This window comes from Paroedura picta, chromosome 10, assembly GCF_049243985.1.
Source record: "Paroedura picta isolate Pp20150507F chromosome 10, Ppicta_v3.0, whole genome shotgun sequence".
NCBI classification, from domain to species: domain Eukaryota; kingdom Metazoa; phylum Chordata; class Lepidosauria; order Squamata; family Gekkonidae; genus Paroedura; species Paroedura picta.
Window position 1 is genome coordinate 69,172,215 of NC_135378.1, and position 22,398 is coordinate 69,194,612.

General features: G+C 44.7%; 1 protein-coding gene across 2 annotated transcripts in view; it reads left to right on the plus strand.

Annotated features, from left to right (window-relative positions):
* Nucleotides 1–9,066: 9,066 nt before the first annotated feature.
* The window catches only part of PPA2 (inorganic pyrophosphatase 2), a 47,964-nt gene continuing 34,632 nt past the window's right edge, over nt 9,067–22,398 (plus strand). Inside the window, exons 1-4 of one of the 2 annotated variants that reach the window (XM_077300713.1) lie at nt 9,067–9,377; nt 12,148–12,212; nt 13,909–13,953; nt 16,308–16,361. In XM_077300713.1, the coding sequence (XP_077156828.1) occupies nt 9,164–9,377; nt 12,148–12,212; nt 13,909–13,953; nt 16,308–16,361 (378 nt within the window). In that variant the 5' untranslated portion in view covers nt 9,067–9,163. Of the gene's footprint in view, nt 9,378–10,048; nt 10,068–12,147; nt 12,213–13,908; nt 13,954–16,307; nt 16,362–22,398 lie in introns of those variants that run through there. The other variant, XM_077300714.1, reaches the window with a different exon arrangement.

Consider the following 22,398-nt stretch of genomic DNA (forward strand, 5'->3'; position numbering starts at 1 on the left):
CAGACTGTAACAGGATAGATACGTTATAATCAGCCTTGAGTCTTAGTGCAAAAGGCAAACTATAAATGGAGTAAGTAAATAAGAAAGTCAATTGTTGTTGTTAGTTGCGAAGTCGTGTCCGACCCATCGCGACCCCATGGACAATGATCCTCCAGGCCTTCCTGTCCTCTACCATTCCCCGGAGTCCATTTAAGCTCGCACTGGCTGCTTCAGTGACTCCATCCAGCCACCTCATTCTCTGTCGTCCCCTTCTTCTTTTGCCCTCAATTGCTCCCAGCATTAGGCTCTTCTACAGAGAGTCCTTCCTTCTCATGAGGTGGCCAAAGTATTTGAGTTTCATCTTCAGGATCTGGCCTTCTAAGGAGCAGGCAGGGCTGATCTCCTCTAGGACTGACCGGTTTGTTTGCCTTGCAGTCCAAGGGACTCGCAAGAGTCTTCTATAGCACCAGAGTTCAAAAGCCTCAATTCTTTGACGCTCAGCCTTCCTTATGTTTCAACTTTCGCAGTCATACATTGCAACTGGGAAGACCATAGCCTTGACTAGACAAAAGAAAGTCAATGCAGACATTAAATCTGTGCCCCCTTCGCTCTTGCAACAGGGCTACGGAACAATTAATTAATAAAGAATAAAATATTGCAAAATTAATTCTTTAGTTCCTTGAATGGGCTTTAAGAACAACTTTCATTGCCAGTCTGTTTGATCTGAAGCCAATGCTACCAGATCAGCTATCATCAACGCCAATGCTCAGTTGGGGTTTGCTTTTGAAGGTGGGGTGGGTGGGCTGAGCATGTGAACAAGGCCCCGTTTTAGATCTCCCCGGTGGGGACCCAGCCATTCAAGTCTATTTAGTATCTGATCTGCATATGAATTTCTGGATTTCAGGCTAAAGTCATGAGGAACTGGGGGAAGAATCCTGTCCCAACTTGCACAATCTCCCCACCCACCCCCTCCCGCCACTGGAGTCCCTAAACTCTTAAGGTTTTGGAAAGATCGGTATGCCTCACTTTCTTCCTCTTACAGATTCCTGGGAGCTCTTGCAGTGTGTGCCTCTTAGAACAGGCATCCTCAGGCTAGTTGGGGAGTCCCACCTCTTTTTTGGTATTTAGCTGATGGTCAGCTGGTCCCAACATTCTGTTCCTTCTGGAGCAGTTTCAGTCTTCATCTGGCCCCCCCTCCCGCTTTAGTTAATTGACAAAATCATATTATTCTGCATGCTCACAGAACCTTCCCCTGTCTTCTCTGCGGGTGGTCCAGTTATGCCTCAAAGGCCAGGCAGTTTACGACGACACACAGAAATTTGTTTCATGCCCTTTGCCATTACCATGTGGTATTATTCCAGTTTTGTTCAGTTTAATGTACATATCTGGTTATGATTATACGTGGTTCAAATCAATATCCAGTAGAGATGGTGGGGTACCTTTGGGAGTCTCCAGTTTTAATTAAGCGGGAATAAAGGTGTTTTTTTTTTAATATTGTTTTTTCTAACTTCTAGAACTCTGCTGGAGGTATGCATTAAAGGCAGAGCTTAACTAGGGTCCCTTTATATGCAAGCTGCTATAGGAGGGATCATGGAGGTGGAAATAAGTGATAAAAATCACACACAGGTGTTCCAGAGGACTTTGAACGCTGCACCTAGAAGCTTTCAGACAGTTTCTCTTTAGCTACAACAGTATGATAAGAACAGACCCAAGATGAAAGGAAAACTTGGGTGGGGTTGGGGGTGGTTAGATAACCAAAGGAATAACCTGGAAGGCTATCAGCACAATCCTAAACATGTCTACTTAGAATCCCAATGAGCGTGTAAATCCCTTACTTCTTGTTAGGAATAAAAATGCTTAATGCAGGGAAGGAGGTGAAAGACAAACTATTCATAGATACTGGAGGAGGCTAACTAGGGCAGGGTGAGCAGAATAAGATGGAAATGAAGCTGGAATAATCTAGCCCGGCAGAACAGCCTGTAGATGCAGGTGGGAAGCCGTGTTGGTCGGAAGCCATAGAACAAATTTAGAGTTGTTGGTCTTTAGACTCTAGAATGGGCTGTACTTCGGGGATGGGTGCTTGCCCAGGATGGGAAATTCCTGGAGATTTAGGGATGGCATTTGGGTAGGGGCCTCAGCAGGGCATACTGCCCCACTCTAAAGTAGCCACTTTCTCCAGGGGAACTGATTTCTGCTATCTGGAGATCAGCTATCATTTCAGGACATCATCAGGTCTCCCCTGAGGGTAGTTAGCCTTATCTGTATTGCTTCAGCTTGCTGGTGGGGGGGGGGGGGACACAATCTGGATGTTTTGCATATCCCTACAGAGAAAACTCCCTGAAAATAAGAACTAGTCTAGGAAATACTATCTTGGGCCAGAACTCTGTGACGTTATTGTGGTTGCAGACTTTTTTTCTTGCATGGGAAGGCACTGAAAACATGTTCCCTGTCCCTGCATCAAGTGAGGCAGTGCATTCAACGACCTAATTCTGCAGCATCTGCAGGCTTCCTGAATGTAGCAGCATGCTTACTTCAAGAATGCTGTACAAGTCTAGCACACACACCGTCTGAAGTTGCTATATATCAGAAGGGGGAATACATTCTCCCTTTTGTTTCAGGCCATATGTGATATCAGATCTTGGGCAGCACTTACATTATTTTTTCACAATGTACCTTTCAGTCACAGGGCTTTGGAAACTTCCTTGATTTGCACAAATACCCTAACCGCAACCTGAAACGGCACCCTATGGACCTCTAAAAGATAAACTTTTTATTGGTTTTTTTCTGCTTCTGTGATCCTTCCAATCGCTTGCACCCAGAGTGTTAATTGATAAGCTGTCCTTTTTATAAAATTAGAGACTGTCTTGTGTTTTCTGGTTCATGGCCCCAGTAAATAACTGTCCTTATATTTTCTCTCAGGGAAATAAAGTGCTAGAACCATCTTGCTCCTCTCTCGCTTCTTCCCCAGCATCTCCGTAAATTATATCTGGGAAGCCGAGGTTCAGATGCCTGCGCTGCTGCAGAAGTTCACAGGATAACCTTGGGTCAATCACTCTCAGCCTAACCCAGGGGTAGACAAACTGCGGCCCTCCAGATGTCCATGGACTACAATTCCCAGGAGCCCCTGCCAGTCCATGGACATCTAGAGGGCCGCAGTTTGACTACCCCTGCCCTAACCAATGTTTCAGGATGGTTGTTTTGAGACACGACCAATGCTGCTGTAAGCCACCTCAGGTCAGAGAACAGAGAAAAGATAGGCTACATTGCAGCAAACAAGAGGAACAATAGTAGGGATGGGCTCAAACTGGCTCATGAACAAAAATTTGGGCTCAACTTGGGCTGGTTCGAAGCTTTGGAACTGATGTCTGACTTTTGACAGTCTGGATGATTGGGGCCTGCTATTCAAACCTAACAGCAGAGTGGTGTGGGGTCTGCTCCTCAGCTGTTAGGTTTAAAAGGCTGTGAGCCATTTAATCCTTTGGTTTTCCTCCTCACTGCTTTAAAGGGGAGGGAGCACACATGAAGGGTTAAAAGAAACCTCTTTCCCGGTGATCCCGGCCCCCTTTCTTCCAGCTGCAGTGAGTTATGGATGAGAGAGAGGGGGAAACTAAACTTGCCAACCCAATTCAATTCAGGATTTGTTTCAGGGGCTGCCCTGATACGAACCACCTTTTAAAGGCCCATGCCCATCCCTAAACAACAGAACACTCCTGGGGCATATTGTGGGTGGATGTTTGAGTAATATTCCTTAGTAGAATAATTGGAATATTGCAGGCCTTTCCAGTCTTAAACTGTGAAATGTTAGTAGGGTTACTAACAGGCCTGGGAAAATACATCCTGTCCTTTTCATAGATCCTTGGGTAGCTGCAGCATTTCATGGAATGGAGCTAAATCATATATCACCTGGTAAATAACATCCTACTATGCCTCTGTTAAGCCTCCGCAGGGCCTGCAAGACGGAGCTCTTTTGCTGGGCTTTTGGTTGAGGCCAGTCAGAAATATTATAACACCAATCCAGCCTCCCACGCCCTCCAATGTCTCACAGCCCGTATTGTATATTGTGCCAGCAACAATTTAGATTAGTGCGAATAGCTGCCTGTAATTGTAATTTTTAATTGTAATTTTTAATTTTTATGTTGATCATTGTTATTAACTGCGTTATGATATCAATTGTAAATCTGATTGCTGTTCACTGTCCCCAAGATGGTGAGTCCGAGAGGGGCGATATATATTTGCTTTAGGATGCTTTGGGCTGATCCTGCGTTGAGCAGGGGGTTGGACTAGATGGCCTGTATGGCCCCTTCCAACTCTACGGTTCTATGATTCTATAAATTGATTAATAAATCAATATTAAAGAGAGGTCATTTTTCTCTAGGCAATCTTAAATGGTGGAGGTATGTATTTCATGTAGAGAAAAGCAAACAAGGATCATTAAAGAGCAAACCAACCAACAAGTGTTCTAGCCGATAGTCTTAGGTGCCAAGCCTATTGCAAACCTGTATTTTACCCCTAATAAGAAAACAGGGACCTTGTACTACTACACAAGTGCAGTGTGGAAAATATGCTGCAACAAGTGCTCAAGAACTGTATTAGGAAAGTAAATCTCACCAAGAGTGAAAAACTGCTCAAGACTACGGGTAAACGGGAGAATGAATAGTAGCTTTTTAGAAAAGGGAGTATTTTGATGTGGTGTATCTCCTGGCACATTAACATTGATCTGATCATCCTGGTGTTTTAAGTAAACAGGTATTTAAAAGTAAATCTCCTCTGGTGGATTGATTCCTTCAAGTCACTGCCACTGCATTTGATGTCTGAAAGGTTTATGCAAAAGATTGATTGAATGAAGTTATATGCCCTTTAATGATCCTTGGAGAGTCTACAGAGAAGAGCTCAAACCAAGAGGCCCTGCAGTCCCAGAGGGCAGTTATGCATGTTTTTCCTGCTTCCAATTTAAAAAGGCACCTGAGTTTATGCATACACAAAAGACTAGCATGTTGTGTATATAGACAGACAGGGACCAGATTTCAAAAATAAACAGGCAGGAAAGGGCATAGTTTTATGTTTCAGAGGAAGGAGCCAAATGACCTCAAGAAACGAATAGGGTGTTTTATTAGCAGATCTTGCAAATCATAGGTTTGATGTTTTTTTTGCGACAGAAGGAAGAGGCTAGATGCATAACAAAAGCTACCATACCGTTATGGTTGCCAGCTGTGGATTGAGGAATACCTGGAGATTTTAGGGATGGAGCCTGGGGAGGGACCTCCCCAGTTCACCCTCCAATGCTGCCTCCCCCCCTCAGGGGAACTAATTTAATTGATTGTGAATGTTTTTAATTGTAATCATACTGTGGATGTTTTGATAATTGTGTGAACCACCCAGAGCCAATTATTGGGAAGGGTGCTATATAAATCTGAGAAATATATAAATAAATATTGGTCATTTGGAAATCAAGTGTGCAAATGGGAGATCTCCAAGTGCCACACCCCTGCATATTATGCATTTTGCTCTGTGAAAGATGCCACACTCAGATTTTTAATGCTTGATGACGAACACGTCCAAAATAAGTATTCTGGTTAAAATTCTGATTCTGGGGGTGTCATGGCGATTCTCTGCAGGCTATCTACAGAACTTTGACTGGGGCACGTTTAAGGAGTAAGTTTTGAACTGGTTAGATTTTGTTTCAGCTTCTTGCATGGTTTTGTTTGGTTCTTAGTAATAGGATTGTTTACAAAACTCAACTAATTGACATGTGTAAATTAGTCATGATTTGAAGAGGTTTTAACTCCAACTGCAAGGTATAGTACAACTTATTTTTCTGTTCATCAGGGCTGCCAACTTTTCAAGTTACCTCTGCAGTAATACAGGTGACAATATTCATTTCAATGTTTGGGCAATTGTCACCTGCAAATTCCTACATCCTTTTAAACAGAGGTCTGTTTAAAAGCTGGTATCCTGGTTGAGAGTTCAGAATTCAAACATCATCTTCTGTACTGCCCCACATGGGAACTGTGCAGTTTCCAAAAAGATTTCCAAAGCTTTCTAGGAGACTGGGAGTGCCCCTCCTCCCTCTGGTGTCTTCCCAGTATGGTGTTGTGGTTAAGAACGGTGGACTGTGATCTGGGGTTTGATCCAGCTGGGTGACATTTGGCTACTCACAGCTCTTACAACTGTTAATGAAGAGCAGTTCTATTAGAGCTCTCTCGGCCTCACCCACCTCACAGTGTGCCAGCTGTGGGGACAGGAAGGGAAAAGTGTAAGCCACTTTCAGATTCCTTTGGGTGGTGAAAAGTGGGGTATAAAAACCCAACTCTTCTTCCCACCATAATTATCACATGAGGGGCACTACTTCATTTTTTTTTTTTTTTTGCTGCAGGGGAGTCAGGGTCTCCATTGCTGTTCTGTGTTTTTTTCCTCACCATTTTGGAAGCTGAGGAGACTTTTTTCTCTCAAAACTTTCCCTTTTTCTGATCAATACTCTTGTGGCACAGAGTGGTAAGGCAACAGACATACAGTCTGAAAGCTCTGCCCATGAGGCTGGGAGTTCGATCACAGCAGCCGGCTCAAGGTTGACTCAGCCTTCCATCCTTCCGAGGTCGGCAAAATGAGTACCCAGCTTGCTGGGAGCTAAACGGTAATGACTGGGGAAGGCACTGGCAAACCACCCCGTATTGAGTCTGCCATGAAAACGCTAGAGGGCATCACCCCAAGGGTCAGATATGACCCGGTGCTTGCACAGGGGATACCTTTACCTTTTAATTATTCAAATTAAAAATAAACTGTCTTTAAGAAATGTTTTTGAATTTACCTCATAATTGGCCAACTGGTAAACGGCCATTCTCTGTGCCTTAACTGCCCAGGACTTCGTGAGCAGTTGCCCTTGATGGCAGATATGGATAGAGCCAGACTCAGAAGAGGCCTTTTCACAGGCTTTGGCTGTCCGCCAGCTTGACTACAGGCACGTTCCCCTCCATGGTGAGGGCTGAAGAGACAGATGTTAAACTTCTATTGCTCATTCTATTCACTCATTGATTCTGCAACTTCCTGGTATCCTTTTTCTTGTGAATCAGAGAAATGAACATCTTAAGAAGTTTGTGCGCTATCTTGCCTTATTGCAGAGCCTAGCTTAACAGATGCAAGGCTCTTTTATCATGAAAAGATCCTGACTCTGTCAGTCAAGTAGAGGGCACTATGATATAACAATTCACTGTGAAAACAGGGACATAAATCTAGTTCATTTTAATGTCACAAACATTATTTTACCCTGGTGCACCTTCTTGTGAAAAGAATCTTCATATTCTCTCATTGTTTTTAATATATAAGGAAGAAAACCTCTGAAAACTTTAAAAAAAACATATGTGGGGAGATACATAATGTGCTGTTCCAAGAGTGCTCAATGCTCCCTTCTTTGAGAGCCAGCTTGGTGTAGTGGATGGGAGAGCGGACTTCTAATCTGGCGAGTCAGGTTTTAATTTGTTCTCCCCCACATGCAGCCAGCTGGGTGACCTTGGGCTCGCCAAAGCACTGATAAAACTGCTCTGATCGAGCAGTAATATCAGGGCTCTCTCACCTACCTCACAGGGTGTCTGTTGTGGGGAGAGGAAGGGGAAGCCGATTGTAAGCCGCTTTGAGCCTCCTTCGGGTAGAGAAAAGCAGCATATAAGAACCAAATCCTCCTCCTCCTTTGCTAGGGGGAAAGAATCACCACCTCCCAATTGTTGCATCAGATAGTGGACTTTCTTCTTCCGTAATTCACAGTATCCTAATTTTTTTAATGTCTGGAAGGGTCCTTAGCTGTAACTCCAGTGAGGAGACCCACCCTATGGAGCTTACATTGCTCTGCAAGTAAGGTTGCCAACAAGCCTGGAGAAAAAATGCCCTGTCCTGTTAATAGAGGCTTAATAGGATGTGTTTACAAGTAGATGCCCTGAAAAGCTTCATCTACTTATTTCCACATATTAAGTTTTTTATTAAAGGGCTAAGATATTGTTCTCCATGGCTGCTGGTTACCCTTTATGCACACTGGCTTGAGAAGAACTCGGACTGAACTCAGCTTGAGGTATTCCTTGATAAATGTACCTGGCATAAGGCTGAAACAGGTTGCCAGCGACCTTGACAACTACTGGTATATGTTATGGGAGAAGCTAGACCTAGGAGAAATTTCCCTTTTGATATAGTTTATAAAATATAAAGTAAATTAGGACACAAAGGCTATACCAGAATCCATGTGTTTTTTGTGTGTGTATAGGTAAGAAAAACAACAAAAAAGCTGGGAATTCTCTTTATCTTTTCAAACAATTAGGATGGATTCTTGCTTGTCTCACCATCCAACTTTGTTAGAACAGGATGGACGCTTGCATATCTCTCTCTCACCCCCCCTATCCTACCTAGAAATGTATTTCCTGTAATGATGTGAAAGATTTAAAGGGGAAATGTATGGATGCCAAGCATGCACTTCTCGCCAAACCGCAGGAGGTATTCCAAAAACGTGCAGAGAAGGAACTTGATCTTTCATACTTCATAGATAAGGGGAAGGGGAGAAAAAAAATCACAGAATAATGTATTAATGCACTTTTACATTTTCTCCTCCTCCTGGGAGAAGCTACCGAGCCGCTACCTGTACAGCCATTTACAATTAATAGGCTCGGCTGAAATCCGTCTCTGGAAAGGTGTGTGCGTGTGGGGGGGAGATGGCTTCCCACCCATTGCGATCCCACCCACGTTGCTATGAGTATCAACAAAGGGAATCTCGTCTTCCTCCATTGACAAATGATTCGTCTTCGCAGGCAGCGACGCAGCGGGGGCTGCGCCAACATCGCCCGCTCTTTGCCACGTTTACTCGGAAGTAACTCCCATGCAGCAGAGTGCGAATTAGACCCCGGCAAAAGAAAAAAAACTTCCATTCGGAGTTAATGGCAGGCGGCGGCACTGCTTGGCGCTTCCAGCGAATCCCGACATTCCCCCATCGCCCGCGCTGCTCCGGTCGGCAACCGCGATCTCGTTTGTTCTCCACGGGCTCGCCCAGGATCCCGACCTCATTCCCTGTCCTCCTCCCCCTGGATGCACTGAGGGCACGCCTGCCACTTCAGCTGCTTTAGCTGAGCATGCTCAAGCTCCACCCGCCGCGGCCTCGACTACTGCCGGTGCGCCGGAGGAGGGACCGCTCGGAGCGACGGAAGGCAGCGGCATGCGTGGGGCCGGCGGCCTGAGCTGGCTGCTACTGCGGCGACGGGGGCTGCCCGGGGGGACTCAGCGCCGCAGCGGCTCTTGCACGGAGCAGCCACCGACGCGGCTTTTGCAGCCCTGGCCGCCCGCCTGCCGCTCGCTCGGCGGCCCCATGGCCCAGTACGGCACGGAGCAGCGCGGGCGCCTCCATTCGCCCGATTACCGCCTCTATTTTAGTAAGTAGCCCCCATCCGCGCGCGCTGCAGACGTCGTCGGAACCCCGCGGGCTCCTCGAGTGGTGCTTCCGAAGCTCCGCCCCTTCCTTTTGATGTTGCAATTTGAAGGACGCAAGAGCCACCTGTTGTGACTAGATCAAAAGCTGGCTTCATACGAAGCGGGCCTTCCTGAGCGGGCCTGTCTGCAACGCCCCCGAGTTAGCAATGGCCAGATTGCCGCTGGGAGGGAAAGGCGGGGCAAGTTCAGTGTTGCTCAGTCTTAGCCAGGGGTAGTCCAACTGCGGCCTTCCAGATGTCCATGGACTACAATTCCCAGAAGCCCCGGCCAGCGAATGCTGGCAGGGGCTTCTGGGAATTGTAGTCCATGGACATCTGGAGGGCCGCAGTTGGACTCCCCCTGGTCTTAGCTGTTCAACCCGCCCTGGGAAGGCCATGGCGACAGGCCCAGATAGGCGGTGAAAGTCCCTGCTGCAGGTCCTCAACTCAGCGCGGGCCGACATAGACATGGACTTGTGCAAATAGCTTGGGGTTGCCAGCCGCGGCGCGAGAGGGGTCGGCCAGAACTGCAGCTGATCCCCGGCCAACAGGCATCGGTCCCCTTGGAGAAAGCAGCTGCCTGAGAGTGCGCCGTGGAGCATAACGACGTTTGAGTCCAGTGGTACTTTTAAGATCAGCAACGTTTTATTCAAGGTGTAAACTTTTGTCTGCATGAAGAAGCGTGCATGCACATGAATGCTATACCTTGGAGAGAATCTTGTGGGTCTTAAAGGTGCCACTGGACTCAGACTTTGTTCTGCTGCTTTAGAACATCATGATATCTTTGGAGGGGTTTGCATGTGCAAAGAGGGGAAAGCACCAGGCTGCTCAAAGGCATAAAATCGTTTTATTTAGAAGAGTAACAACTTTGTAAAGACAGGGAGGAGAGAGAGGTGTAACTAACTGTTTAACTGATGTTTTGTTGTGGAGTCAAGCAAGGGGTCTCAGCCAATCAAAGTGCTGGATTTAAAAAAAAATACTAGGGAATTCCCATTCTAACTGCATAATGCATATCTCAAATGCTTTTGAGTCATGCACACCACAAATTTTGCGTATGCCAAGTGAAGTCCCACTGTTCTCCGGCCCCACCTCATATCTCCAGGAGTTTCCAAGCCCAGAGTTGGCCATACACGAGAAGGGAACCCACTAGTGAGTGCAGTGGGAACCCATGGGCAATCCCGGTGGTCAGAGACACAATCACCTGTAGGCATGCAGAGTCCCCATCTGGTTGTAGGCAGATTCCTTTGTTAAAAGTAAAGGTATCCCCTGTGCAAGCACCAAGTCATGTCTGACCCTTGGGGTGACGCCCTCTAGCGTTTTCATGGCAAACTCAATACAGGGTGGTTTGCAATTCCCTTCCCCAGTCATTACCGTTTTACCCCCCAGTAGCAAGCTGGGTACTCATTTTACCGACCTCGGAAGGATGGAAGGCTGAATCAACCTTGAGCCGGCTGCTGGGTTCGAACTCCCAGCCTCATGGTCAGAGCTTCAGACAGCATGTCAGCTGCCTTACCACCTCTTACCACAAGAGGTTGTTAAAGCAACGCACTGCAAAATATGCTTTTCCTCATATTCTGTGCCGATACCTTGACAGTTTGACAGTGATAGGTTATAGTCTGTGCATAATCAGGTGAATAGACGGGTTCTCTTGATAAAATTACTGGGGGTTGGTGGTGATGGTGGTTGTGGTGGAATTGCTATGAAATTTGAACTGATGTATATTCAATTCTCAGTATGCAGAGCTGAAGTGGAGCCCACCCTACCTTCACTATTGCAAACTCCCCAGGTACTAGGGAACTACAAGTCAACTCAGGTATTAGGAAGTCTCACCTAGGGTTTGCGGGGCCTCTGGAGAGGCAACCCACTTTGTGTTAGGGGAAATGACCGCATCCCAAAGTGGGTGGTGCCTTTGGGGCATTGGAAGGATCCAGGGGAGCGATAAGGAATCTTGGGCACCAGAGGGGCAGCAGTGTTACTTCCCACTGTGGCTGCATTTTCCTAACAAGAGACATTCCAAGGTGTCTTGTCATTACTTGCCTCTGGGTAGTAGTGACCCTGGATTTCCCTGGTGGTCTCCTATCCCAGTGCTGACCAGGGTCAACCCTGCTTAGCTTCGTGAAGGAAGTGTCAGCTTCAGAAGTTGAGGTGGATGGGATAATTTCTGTGAAAGAACACTTGCATCATTTTACGGTTGGGGGTCACCCCAACAGGAGGAACTGTATTAAAGGGTCGCAGCATTAGGAAGGTTGAGAACCACTGCCTTAAGGGCCGCATTTTCCCATATAACCCTCCTTGTTCAGTCTGGTCTTGCTTAGTTGCTCTACCATCTGAAGCAACCTAAGAAAGGTGGCATCAGAACTTTGGAACTCTATCTTCTTCCAGGGGGTGAAGACTTTTTTGTTTGGGTTGGCATGCCCCCAGGAAAAGTTAGTGGCCCTCCTCCCCTATTCTGTATTGAGTTTTTTTTACTGAATTATTTTATAATTTAAAATTCAGGCAGGTAGCTGTGTTCGTCTGAAGCAGCAGAACAAAGCTGGAGTCCGGTGGCACCTTTATGACCCACACATTTTTATTCATTATTTATTTTTATGTTTGTGTTTTGACTGGGATTTATTGCTGGTACCTGTGTATTTTTGCTGAGCAAATAGTATTTGCATTTAAATAACCTGGAGATGGGTGCCATACATACTGTTTGTGTGTGTTTGCTTATGTATATATTTTTTTGTCTTTGTAGAGAATTCAAAGGGAAAATATATTTCCTCCTTCCATGATATTTCTCTGTTTGCTGAAGCAAATGAGGTAAATATGTACATAGTGTTCTTATTTGTTGAAGTTTTGGGGAAAGGAAGGTTACGGAGGGTTGGAATCCAGCATTCATCTTGCAGGTTTAGCCAACAAGCACTATAGCCCTATATGTGTTAAGGGTCAGTAATGATTATGTCCATCCATAGGATTCATTCCATGTTGCAAGCAGTCACACCTTATCGAGTTTCGTCAATTCAGGTTCGTTCTCTTCTGAGCTGTGGTTGTCAAACTTGTGGTAGTCAGGAGCTCTTGCTACCCTCTCAAAACACGTTTTGTAAAGCAGAATTCTCAGCCCATCTTAACATATTGCCTCAATCACAGTCTTGAGTCAAAACCTGGAACTAGCTTTTTCGAGTGGTATCTTAACACTTCCAGGGCTCTGCTGTGTGTGTGTGGGGGGGGCGGGGGGGTGATTTCCTTAGCAAGAGCAAATCCTCAGGACGTTTTTTCTGTGTGATCCTAGGGAGGGAGGGCAAAATGGTTTACAAAATTCAATTTAAAGAAGCAAATCATACAATATTCCATTTCCTGGGCTAGTTCTGGATCTCCTGGTGTGACCTTTTCAGAGTTATATGCCAAGAGTCCTCTGGCCAAGCCTTGGGTTTTAATACGGGAAACAGAAATTTAGATCAGCATGGGGTTAATCTTTTGGGGGGGGGGGGAGGCAGAGGGATCAGGTTTGCAATATGTGAATTTATTGTGATTTTATGGTTTTGTTGTGAACTGCCAACTGGCCCGAGGGCATCAGTCAAAAAGTTTAATAAATAAAAAATAGTGTTTAAAAATGTTATTTGGGGGGGGGGAAAGAGAAATACTACATATTACAGAACTACCATTTGAAGAACATGAACATAAAGCTGGCATTTGACAATACATATCTTGTTCTTTTGCATCACTTCAGTATCAGACACTATACATTGCTTTTCTTTTTTTACTGAGCATGCATTTTCCCCAAAATTAGCATATGTGGACTAAAAATTGATTATTTCCTTTCATCTCAATTTCTACTGTTCAATATAATTTATTTATTTATTTTTGTATTTAATTGAATTTTGGACTCCCATTTTCTTCTGAATTCTGATACTGATTTATTGTGCTTCAAGTATGTCAGTTTTGCCCTTGTCCCGCATTCCATAGGTTTATTTAACCAGTCCGTCATGTCTGGTAAGAATTCTTTTTTCCCCTCTTGATGCATAAAGGATCCTAGCAACTGTTATTTAACTAGCTCATGATCCATTTAAATATTACTGGGCACCATATTTAATAACATACAGTTGGGATCCAGCACAAATTAAACTGTCAATACCTTTTGCATCTCATCATCATGAATCATAATCTAGTATTTCCTTGCTTTCATTCTGGGGTTTTCATAGAATCATAGAGTTGGAAGGGGCCACACAGGCCATCTAGTCCAACCCCCTGCTCAACGCAGGATCAGCCCTAACCATCCTAAAGCATCCAAGAAAAGTGTGTATCCAACCTTTGCTTGAAGACTGCCAGTGAGGGGGAGTTCACCACCTCCTTAGGCAGCCTATTCCACTGCTGAACTACTCTGACTGTGACCATTTTTCCCTGATATCTAGCCTATATCGTTGTACTTGTAGTTTTCTTACTTTGGTGCCATTGTTAATTCTTTACAGTGAGACACATGCATCCACTGATTTTGTTTTTATTTTTTACTTGTGTACAGGAAAAAGACTGTCCTGCAAAGAGAATGAAGCTCAGTGGAAGTGAGGTATGGTTACCTCATTATCTCTTGATAGTTTGCTGTGTCCGAATGGGGTGGGTGGAACAATGTGGGATATTTGAGCAGCTGGCCAAAGTTCTCTAAGAGGTGGTCGGTTTCTTGCACTGGAACTGGGGCTGAGTATGCAAAGACCTAAGCTAGGGTGACATTTTCCCAACGCCTAGGAGACAAGGGGCACAGCTTTATCTGTAGGGCTGCCGGCTTCCACGTGATACAGAGTAATGACTGCCACAGCTTCCTATAAGCCCTTAATAGGCTATATTTCAATGAGCAGCAGTATCAAGACGCAAACTGTTATCTAAAACCTCTTGGGTAACATCCTGCCATCTCATTTGTGGCTTTTGGTTTCTCCCTGTCAGCAGCAAGAAAATTCAGTGTATGTCATCTGTCATTTCTTTTTCATTTGGAAGACAAACAATTGCTATATGCTTTTGTCTGCAGCTTTGTCGTCAGGTGAGCTGATCCCAGAATGCCGCCTGCCACACACACACACACACACACACACACACACACACACACACACACACATTCCTAAATGAAACCACCAGCTCAGTGTTCAGTGGCAGCGAGAAAGGCTCATTCTGCACTCATCATGATTAGGGAAGCAATTGAAAATGAAATGCTCTGCACTGTAACTCCATTGTAGAAATCTTTGGTGCAGCTGTGTTTGATGTATTCAGCTCAATCCTGGTCTTCCTATCTAAAAAAGATGCTGCAGAGCAGAAAAAGAGCCACCAAATTTATTTATTATATATATATATTTATATACCACCCTCCTCTTCACCTCTTTTGTCACTCACACAGGTTGTGATAATAGTTTAATCCAATCTTGCAAACTACGGCAAAGTTTTCCTGCAAACAGTTTCAAACGGCTTGCTGAGAACTTGGGAATAATGAATTACCTCCTTATAGGACAAGACGCAGACGAGCCCTCCTCCTGCGTTCTTTCCCTGGCTTATTGATGTGACAGCAGTTCATGCTTGCTGGTTGCATCTTAATCAAACGCAACAGTTGTTGCTGAGGCCATTTCACTGGGTCTGAGATGGCTCAGAGCGTATGAGCATATGTTCATTAAGAACATAAGAAGAGCCCTGCTGAATCGGAGCAATGGTCCATCCTGTCCAGCATTGTTTCTCACATAGTAGCCAAACAATGTTTCTGCAAGAATAACAGCAGCCTGTCTTGTGGCGCAGAGTGGTAAGCGGCAGAAATGCTGTCTGAAGCTGTCTGTCCACGAGGTTGGGAGTTCAATCCCAGCAGCCGGCTCAAGGTTGGCTCAGCCTTCCATCCTTCCGAGGTGGGTAAAATGAGTACCCAGCTTGCTGGGGGGTAAACAGTAATGACTGGGGAAGGCACTGGCAAACCACCCCGTATTGAGTCTGCCATGAAAACGCTGGAGGGCGTCACCCCAAGGGTCAGACATGACTTGGTTCTTGCACAGGGGATACCTTTACCTTTATAGAGGCCCAGGCCTTCGTTTGATGCTGTTTCTTTGCAGTGTTATGCTGAGGTTTACTCCCTCTGAACATGGTGGTTCTCTTTGTCCTGAAACGGCTGCACCTGCATGTCCCCTTGCTGAAGGTGTGACAGGAAGCCAGAGAACTGAGCTTCTCTTGGGACATAGGATCTTTGATAGGGAAAGCATTCAAGGTAGGGCAGAAAGTATCCACTTCACTCATCCTTCAGATCAATTGATCCGCAGAAATTCCATGCAGAAATTTGCACTCGCAGATTAATGCTAATGAAGGTAATTTGAATTATTAAGCAACGGGTGATTAGCTAGAAGCAAAAAGGCTGTGGTAGCTATTTTTCATTGCGCAGGATAGTCGGGCAGTAATGATGAAATTAATATACAGCGTTTATAGGACACTTAACATTAATGGCAACAATTAAGCAGATAGGAAGGAAGTGATGAAAAGAGTGTTATATATTTGCTGTCAAGATGACAGCCAATTAATACACATAAGCTTTACTTAGGCTGACTCTAGAATGGGCCTTTGGACACATTAAAATGGTTGCCGGTTACTGTCAGGCTTTCCTTTAGCTGTCAGGGTTTGTAGGAGTCATGCTTATTAGGGCCTTAAAGACACTTGGTGGGAAGGGCTGAATTTTGTGTTGAATAAAGATGGTCTTGTCAGATTCCTTGATTTTTTTATCTCTATGGGTATGGATTTTATGGCCTGTGAGGAAATGTGTGTGAATATGTTTATGCCCACCAATTTCCATATGAGGGGGAGGCTTTACTGAGGGTCGGTGACATCTTCCAATGAATAGCAGCTAAGTATGTCTGGCACCATCTGCCTTGTGGGTAAAGGTCTGATTTGTTCCTTCTCTTTGCAAAGGTTGTACTTAATATGATTGTAGAAGTGCCTCGTTGGACAAACGCAAAAATGGAGGTAACTTTTAAAACTTTACAGTCAAAGCTGCTTGAAACAGCCTGCGTGAGTCAAGTGGTCTGAATAAAAACCACAGTGAGGGTGGTAAGAAAAAAGGCAAATGAAGGGTTTGGAAACAAGGGATTTCCTCACCCAGAGCTGTAAGATCAGTGAGGCTGGAAGACAGTGATCCGCCCAAGGAGTCCAGCTGCTTCCACATAGCGAGAAATCCGCATACAGCCCTTGTTACTGCAGTGACTGAAAAAGCAGGCATCATGGAAGCCGAGCAACCACAGTGCAAATTTCCTCTTTGCTTCCTTGGCTTCGCGCCTGCTGATTGGTCCCTCTAATTGTCTGTCCAGAGGAAGGGTCCAATCCGGACCCTTCCTCATCACGGACAGATCCCGCCTCATTACCCCTTAGCGAATTATTTAGTCCGCGGCGCCCGTGCCGCCACGGGCGGTGTTTAGATGTTGTAAATATTCATAACGTCAGGGAGATCAGTCACTCTCTTCATCTTCTTCACTTTCACCTTGACTTTCACCTTCACCTTCATCATCCCCCACTCCATGATAGTTAATGAAGTACATAAGTAAATCCACGCAGGAGGATGAGGCAGAAGAATGCCGAAGACGGTACACGGGTCTGTACTATTTCCAACTGCAGGGGAAGATTCAGGAGCCCCATGTATTGCAGCTCTTTCCCTTATCTTCAAGACTCCCTGCATTCAGAAAACCAGCCCAACCATAGAACCGTTCTCCTTGTTGGCCACATTTTTTATTTGCACGGAGGTCTCACAGCAAAGAAACATTCAAACGTGGAACCCACCATTTGCAGTTTGAAGTGGCACAGTCCATTCCACAGCCTCAGGGTTCTACCTCATTGTCACCTCATTCTTTCATGTCTCTTCCCTCAGATGTCACAAACAAAACACATTCTTAAGTCTGCCCACAGTCTTCATCCTCAGCTTCAAGTAAGTCTGCTCATTGCCCATGGTGATCTCAACATCTGCTCAGATTAATCAAAACCACTCTTTGAATTTTAAGAAGTCTTGATAACTGATGGTATTACTGTAAGATTCACAAAATCTGACAGAATCAAGGAACCTGGGCTATGGAGGTCAGGGCACTTAAATATATTACAGTGGAATTATTAACGGTAGATTCTTAAGCAGAGTTACCCAGTAGATCCAACCAGGTATTCTGGATAAGAGTGGTAATCGCTTTGCTCACCCAAAACACTAGGGTGTAGTCTGCACGGGCCTTTTTATAGAGTCCCAGTTTGAATGAATCCCTCCCATTTACACTGAATTTGATTAGCATTTTGATATTGGACGCTTTAAATTTCCACTCTGCGACAAGCATGATTAATCCGTGGTGACCCTACCTTTCCCCCACAGTATCCTGGAGTGGATATAAGCCTCAATGAAAGGCGCAGAAGTCAGGAGCATTCTTATTAGATAAGAGCCCACAGGGAAGGGCAATATAAACATTTTAATATTAATAAATAAATCTATAAATAATGAATGACTGCTCTTTCTACAGATGGAAACATGACTGCAGATTTTCAGTCAAACCCAATCAAAACATTCTATCTCAGAAGTGTGTTTTTAATCACATGTTTAATAGAAGCATCACTAAAACTTGATTACAGATTATTGTAAATATTCATAATGAGAGAGATCAGTCACTCTCTTCTTCATCATCTTAACTTTCACCCTCATCATCCCCCTCTCCACTTTCTGGTCCTTCACTCATAACCTCTGCTGAAGGGGGGTTCTCAGATTTCTCAGCAGAGCTCTCGACGTCTTCATCTGCTGCTGAAGATACTGCTTTTGGACTGGTGGCCTCTGTTGTTGCTGAACTCTTTTTTTCAATGGATTTATCAGAAGGAGTAGAAGAAGTTGGTGGTGGTGGTTCAGCAACAGGTGGAGGTGGTGGTGATGGTTCAGGAGCAGGTCCTGGTGCTGCTGGGGGTGGTGGTTCAAAAGCAGGAGGTGGTGGCTCTGGAGCAGGTGGTGGTGGTTCAGGAGCAGGTGGTGGTGGTTCAGGAGCAGGTGGTGGTGGTGGTGGTGGTGGAGGAGGAGGAGGAGCAGGAGGAGTGGAAGTTCTGCTGATGATGGAGGTGGAGTAACAAGGGGAATCAGTTGTTCCAGCAGTGGCTCAGATAATATTTTCTCAATTCTGGGCTCTTGTAATGGTGGTGTTCCCATGCTCCAACTGGTCGTATCCACTTCTTCAAAGGATTCTTCATCATGCACTTTGTCCAGAGGGTTTTTCTCTAGTTCATCCAGATTAGAATAAATATATTTGAACCAAAGAGGCTTATCTCTCAATGGAGACGGTGTTCTGGGAATCTCTTCATCTGGCACGAGTTTCTTTTCTTTGTCCAGAAAGGTCTTCTTCTTTGCTGCAGAATGATGAGACCAGACAACAACTAAGCAGATAACAACAACAAACATCAGAATGCCGGTGGTCACTGAAACAGCCAAGAGCAGCTTGTTGCCATATCCATATGCTGGAATTCCCTCATTTGTTAACCTTCCTGTGGCAAGAAGCCCGAAGGGGGAGAAGCAGAAGTCTCCTGCGGTGAGGGCTCATTCAATGAGGGTTTTGCATCACTTGCCGAGATTTCTCCTGCAACGTGCTGAGTTTCCTGAGGTTAGCATCAGCCACACTAGCACGGAGTCTTCTCCATTAGGGAGGTTAGTCAAGTCGTCACTGTCCAATCCCATGGAGCCTTTGGGCTCTAGAACCTTCGTCTGAGAGTCCCATAAGAGGCACCAGGAACATACAAACAAAGAGGTTAGCATCAGCCACATCAACATGGTGTATGCCACCGAGCAGGTCTTTGCAGACTGCACAGCAACCACTGTGGGCAAGCTTTATGCATGTCTGAAGATGATTGTGAGATCATTCAGCAGGATACTCCGCAGTATAGCCTAGCCATCCCTATGGCAACGATGAAGGCTTTGCTTGAAAGGCAAGCACTGATGGGCTTGAGACACTGAAAGCAGCTGGGTATTGGCTGGAGGTTGCAGAATCATGGAATCATGGCGCTGAAAGGGGTCTCCAGCGTCAACTCGTCCAATCCCCTGCACAGTGCAGGAAACAGAACTACCTTGGCCCCACAGTGATCCCAATTCCATGCCCAGATGACACATCTTTTGGAAAGTTTTAAATTTACTGTCATAATAGTACAATACTAACGTTGTTCTCAGTATAATAGTCATACAACGTACAGCATATCCCTATTGCCCAAAATGTATCTCTTCCTTACAAATGTATGGAGTTTAATGTTGATCTAGGACAATAAAAAGATAACGTTTCATAACAGAATATCCTGAATAAGTTGTTTAACATCCCAGCTTTGTCTATAAACTGTTTTCTCCAGGTACATATTTTACACAGAGCCATTCCTCCATAATTAGTAGTAGCTTCTGCTTCCAATATTCTGCTACTCAGATTGTAGCCGCTATTAGCAAATTCTTTCTCAGCTCCTTATTGTTTCTAACCTATTAAGATAGCCGGACAGAACTGTAACTGGATTACATGCGATCTCACAATGAATAATTTCTGTTGGAATCTGATGTATTTCTTACCGAAACATTTTGACCAAACCCATTGAATGTGGATAAAAATTCCCACATGCTTTTTCACATCTCCAGCAACTGAAAGAGGATGTCAATACAATTTTTGGCATTCTTGGTGGGGTATAAACCATCCGCACATCTTATTGATATTTGATGAAGGTTTAAAAAAAAATCAGCATGCCACGGTGGGTAAATAGTTTCTGTCATTGTCATCTCCAAGTCAATTTAATCATTCTGTTTTCCTTTCTCTGTCTCTACTAAAAGCATAGATTTTTTTGGGTGAGTATGTCCATTTAATCGATAGATTCAATATAGTTATTTGATGTTGTAGAGACAAAAGGGTACTATGAGTATATTGAAGCATTAGATCTGGCGTTCACCCTGTTTTACCTGTGACTTCCGGAAGAGTTAATAGAATGCCAGTCCCCAGGTCGGACCTGGAAATCCCCTGGTTTTACACCTCATCTCCAAGCAACAGAGATCGGTGCTTCTGGATGACATGGCTGCTTTAGAAGGTGGACTCCATAGCAGTATGCTCCACTTTGGTCCCTCCCCACCCACATCCATCACCACCAAAGTCTCCAAGTGCCTCCCAATTCATAGTTGGCAACCCTACTGAAAGCTCATGTATAACATCATTTAATTGTCCCCGTAAGTCTTAAATGAATTAAAGATGATCATATCCATCATGAGTAAGACTAATATACATACTGATTAGTTCATTTTCAATTGAGACTTGCATTTATCCTGTGCCTCCGTCAAGGCTTCTGGAGTACAATTCTCTTTTGACTTAGAGTGGTGCTTTTTGTTTATATCTATCCCAAACAAGAGTGGGATGTCTCTATGAACCCGTTGGAATGTGAACCCCCAGCCCCACGTCCAACAGCCTGGTGTAGTGGTTAGGAGTGCGGAATTCTGATCTGGTGAGCCGGGTTTGATTCTGCACTCCCCAAGCAGTAATATCAGGGCCCTCTCAACCTCACCTACCCCACAGGGTATCTGTTGTGGGGACAATTTATGTCCGAGGTGTGTTTTTATTCACATGTTTAATAGAAGCAACACTAAAACTTTATTACAGATATTGTAAATATTCATAACTTCAGGGAGATTAGTCAATCTCTTCTTCATCTTCTTCACCTTCACCTTGACTTTCACCTTCACCTTCATCATCCCCCACTCCATGGTAGGTAATGAAGTACGTAAGTAAATCCATGTAGGAGGATGAGGCAGAAGAATGCCAAGATGGTATACTGGACTGTACTATTTCAAACTGCAGGGGAAGATTCAGGAGCACCATGTATTGCAGCTCTTTCCCTTATCTTAAAAACTCCCTGCATTCAGACAACCAGCCCGACCACAGAACCGTCCTCCTTGTTGGCCACATTTTCTATTTGCACGGAGGTCTCCCAGCAAAGAAACATTCAAACCTGGAACCCACCATTTGCAGTTTGAAGTGGCACAGTCCATTCCACCACCTCAGGGTTCTACCTCATTGTCACCTCATTCTTTCATGTCTCTTCCCTCAGATGTCACAAACAAACAAACAAAACACATTCTTAACGTCTGCTCACAGTCCTCATCCTCAGCTTCAAGGAAGTCTGTTCATTGCCCATGGTGATCTCTACATCTGCTCAGAATCACCAAACAACTCTGTGAATTTTAAGAAGTCTTGATAACTGATGGTACTACTTGAGTGTTTTCCATATCCTTTGTTCCTGCTTCTCCTATCCATTGACCATGATCTTTCATATTCTCATCCTTAAACTATAAGCTTCACAAAATCTGACAAAATCAAGTAACCTGGGCTATGGAGGTCAGGGCACTTAAATATATTACAGTGGAATTATTAATGGTAGATTCTTAAGCATATTTACCCAGTAGATCCAACCAGCTTTTCTGCTGGGTAAGAGTGGGAATCCCTTTGCCCACCGAAAACACCAGGGTGTAGTCTGCACGGGCCTTTTTATAGAGTCCCAGTTTGAATGAATCCCTCCCATCTACACTGAATTTTCCTCTCTGCAACAAGCATGATTAATTCGTGGTGACCCTACCTTTCCCCCACAGTATCCTGGAGTGGATATAAGCCTCAATGAAAGGCGCAGAAGTCAGGAGCATTCTTATTAGATAAGAGCCCACAGGGAAGGGCAATATAAACATTTTAATATTAATAAACAAATCTATAATGACTGCTCTTTCTACAGATGGAAACATGACTGCAGATTTTCAGTCAAACCCAATCAAAACACTTTATGTCAGAGGTGTGTTTTTAATCACACGTTTAATAGAAGCATCACTAAAACTTGATTACAGATTATTGTAAATATTCATAATGAGAGAGATCAGTCACTCTCTTCTTCTTCTTCTTCTTCAGCTTCTCCTTCACCCTCATCATCCCCCTCTCCACTTTCTGGTCCTTCACTCATAACCTCTGCTGAAGGGGGGTTCTCAGATTTCTCAGCAGAGCTC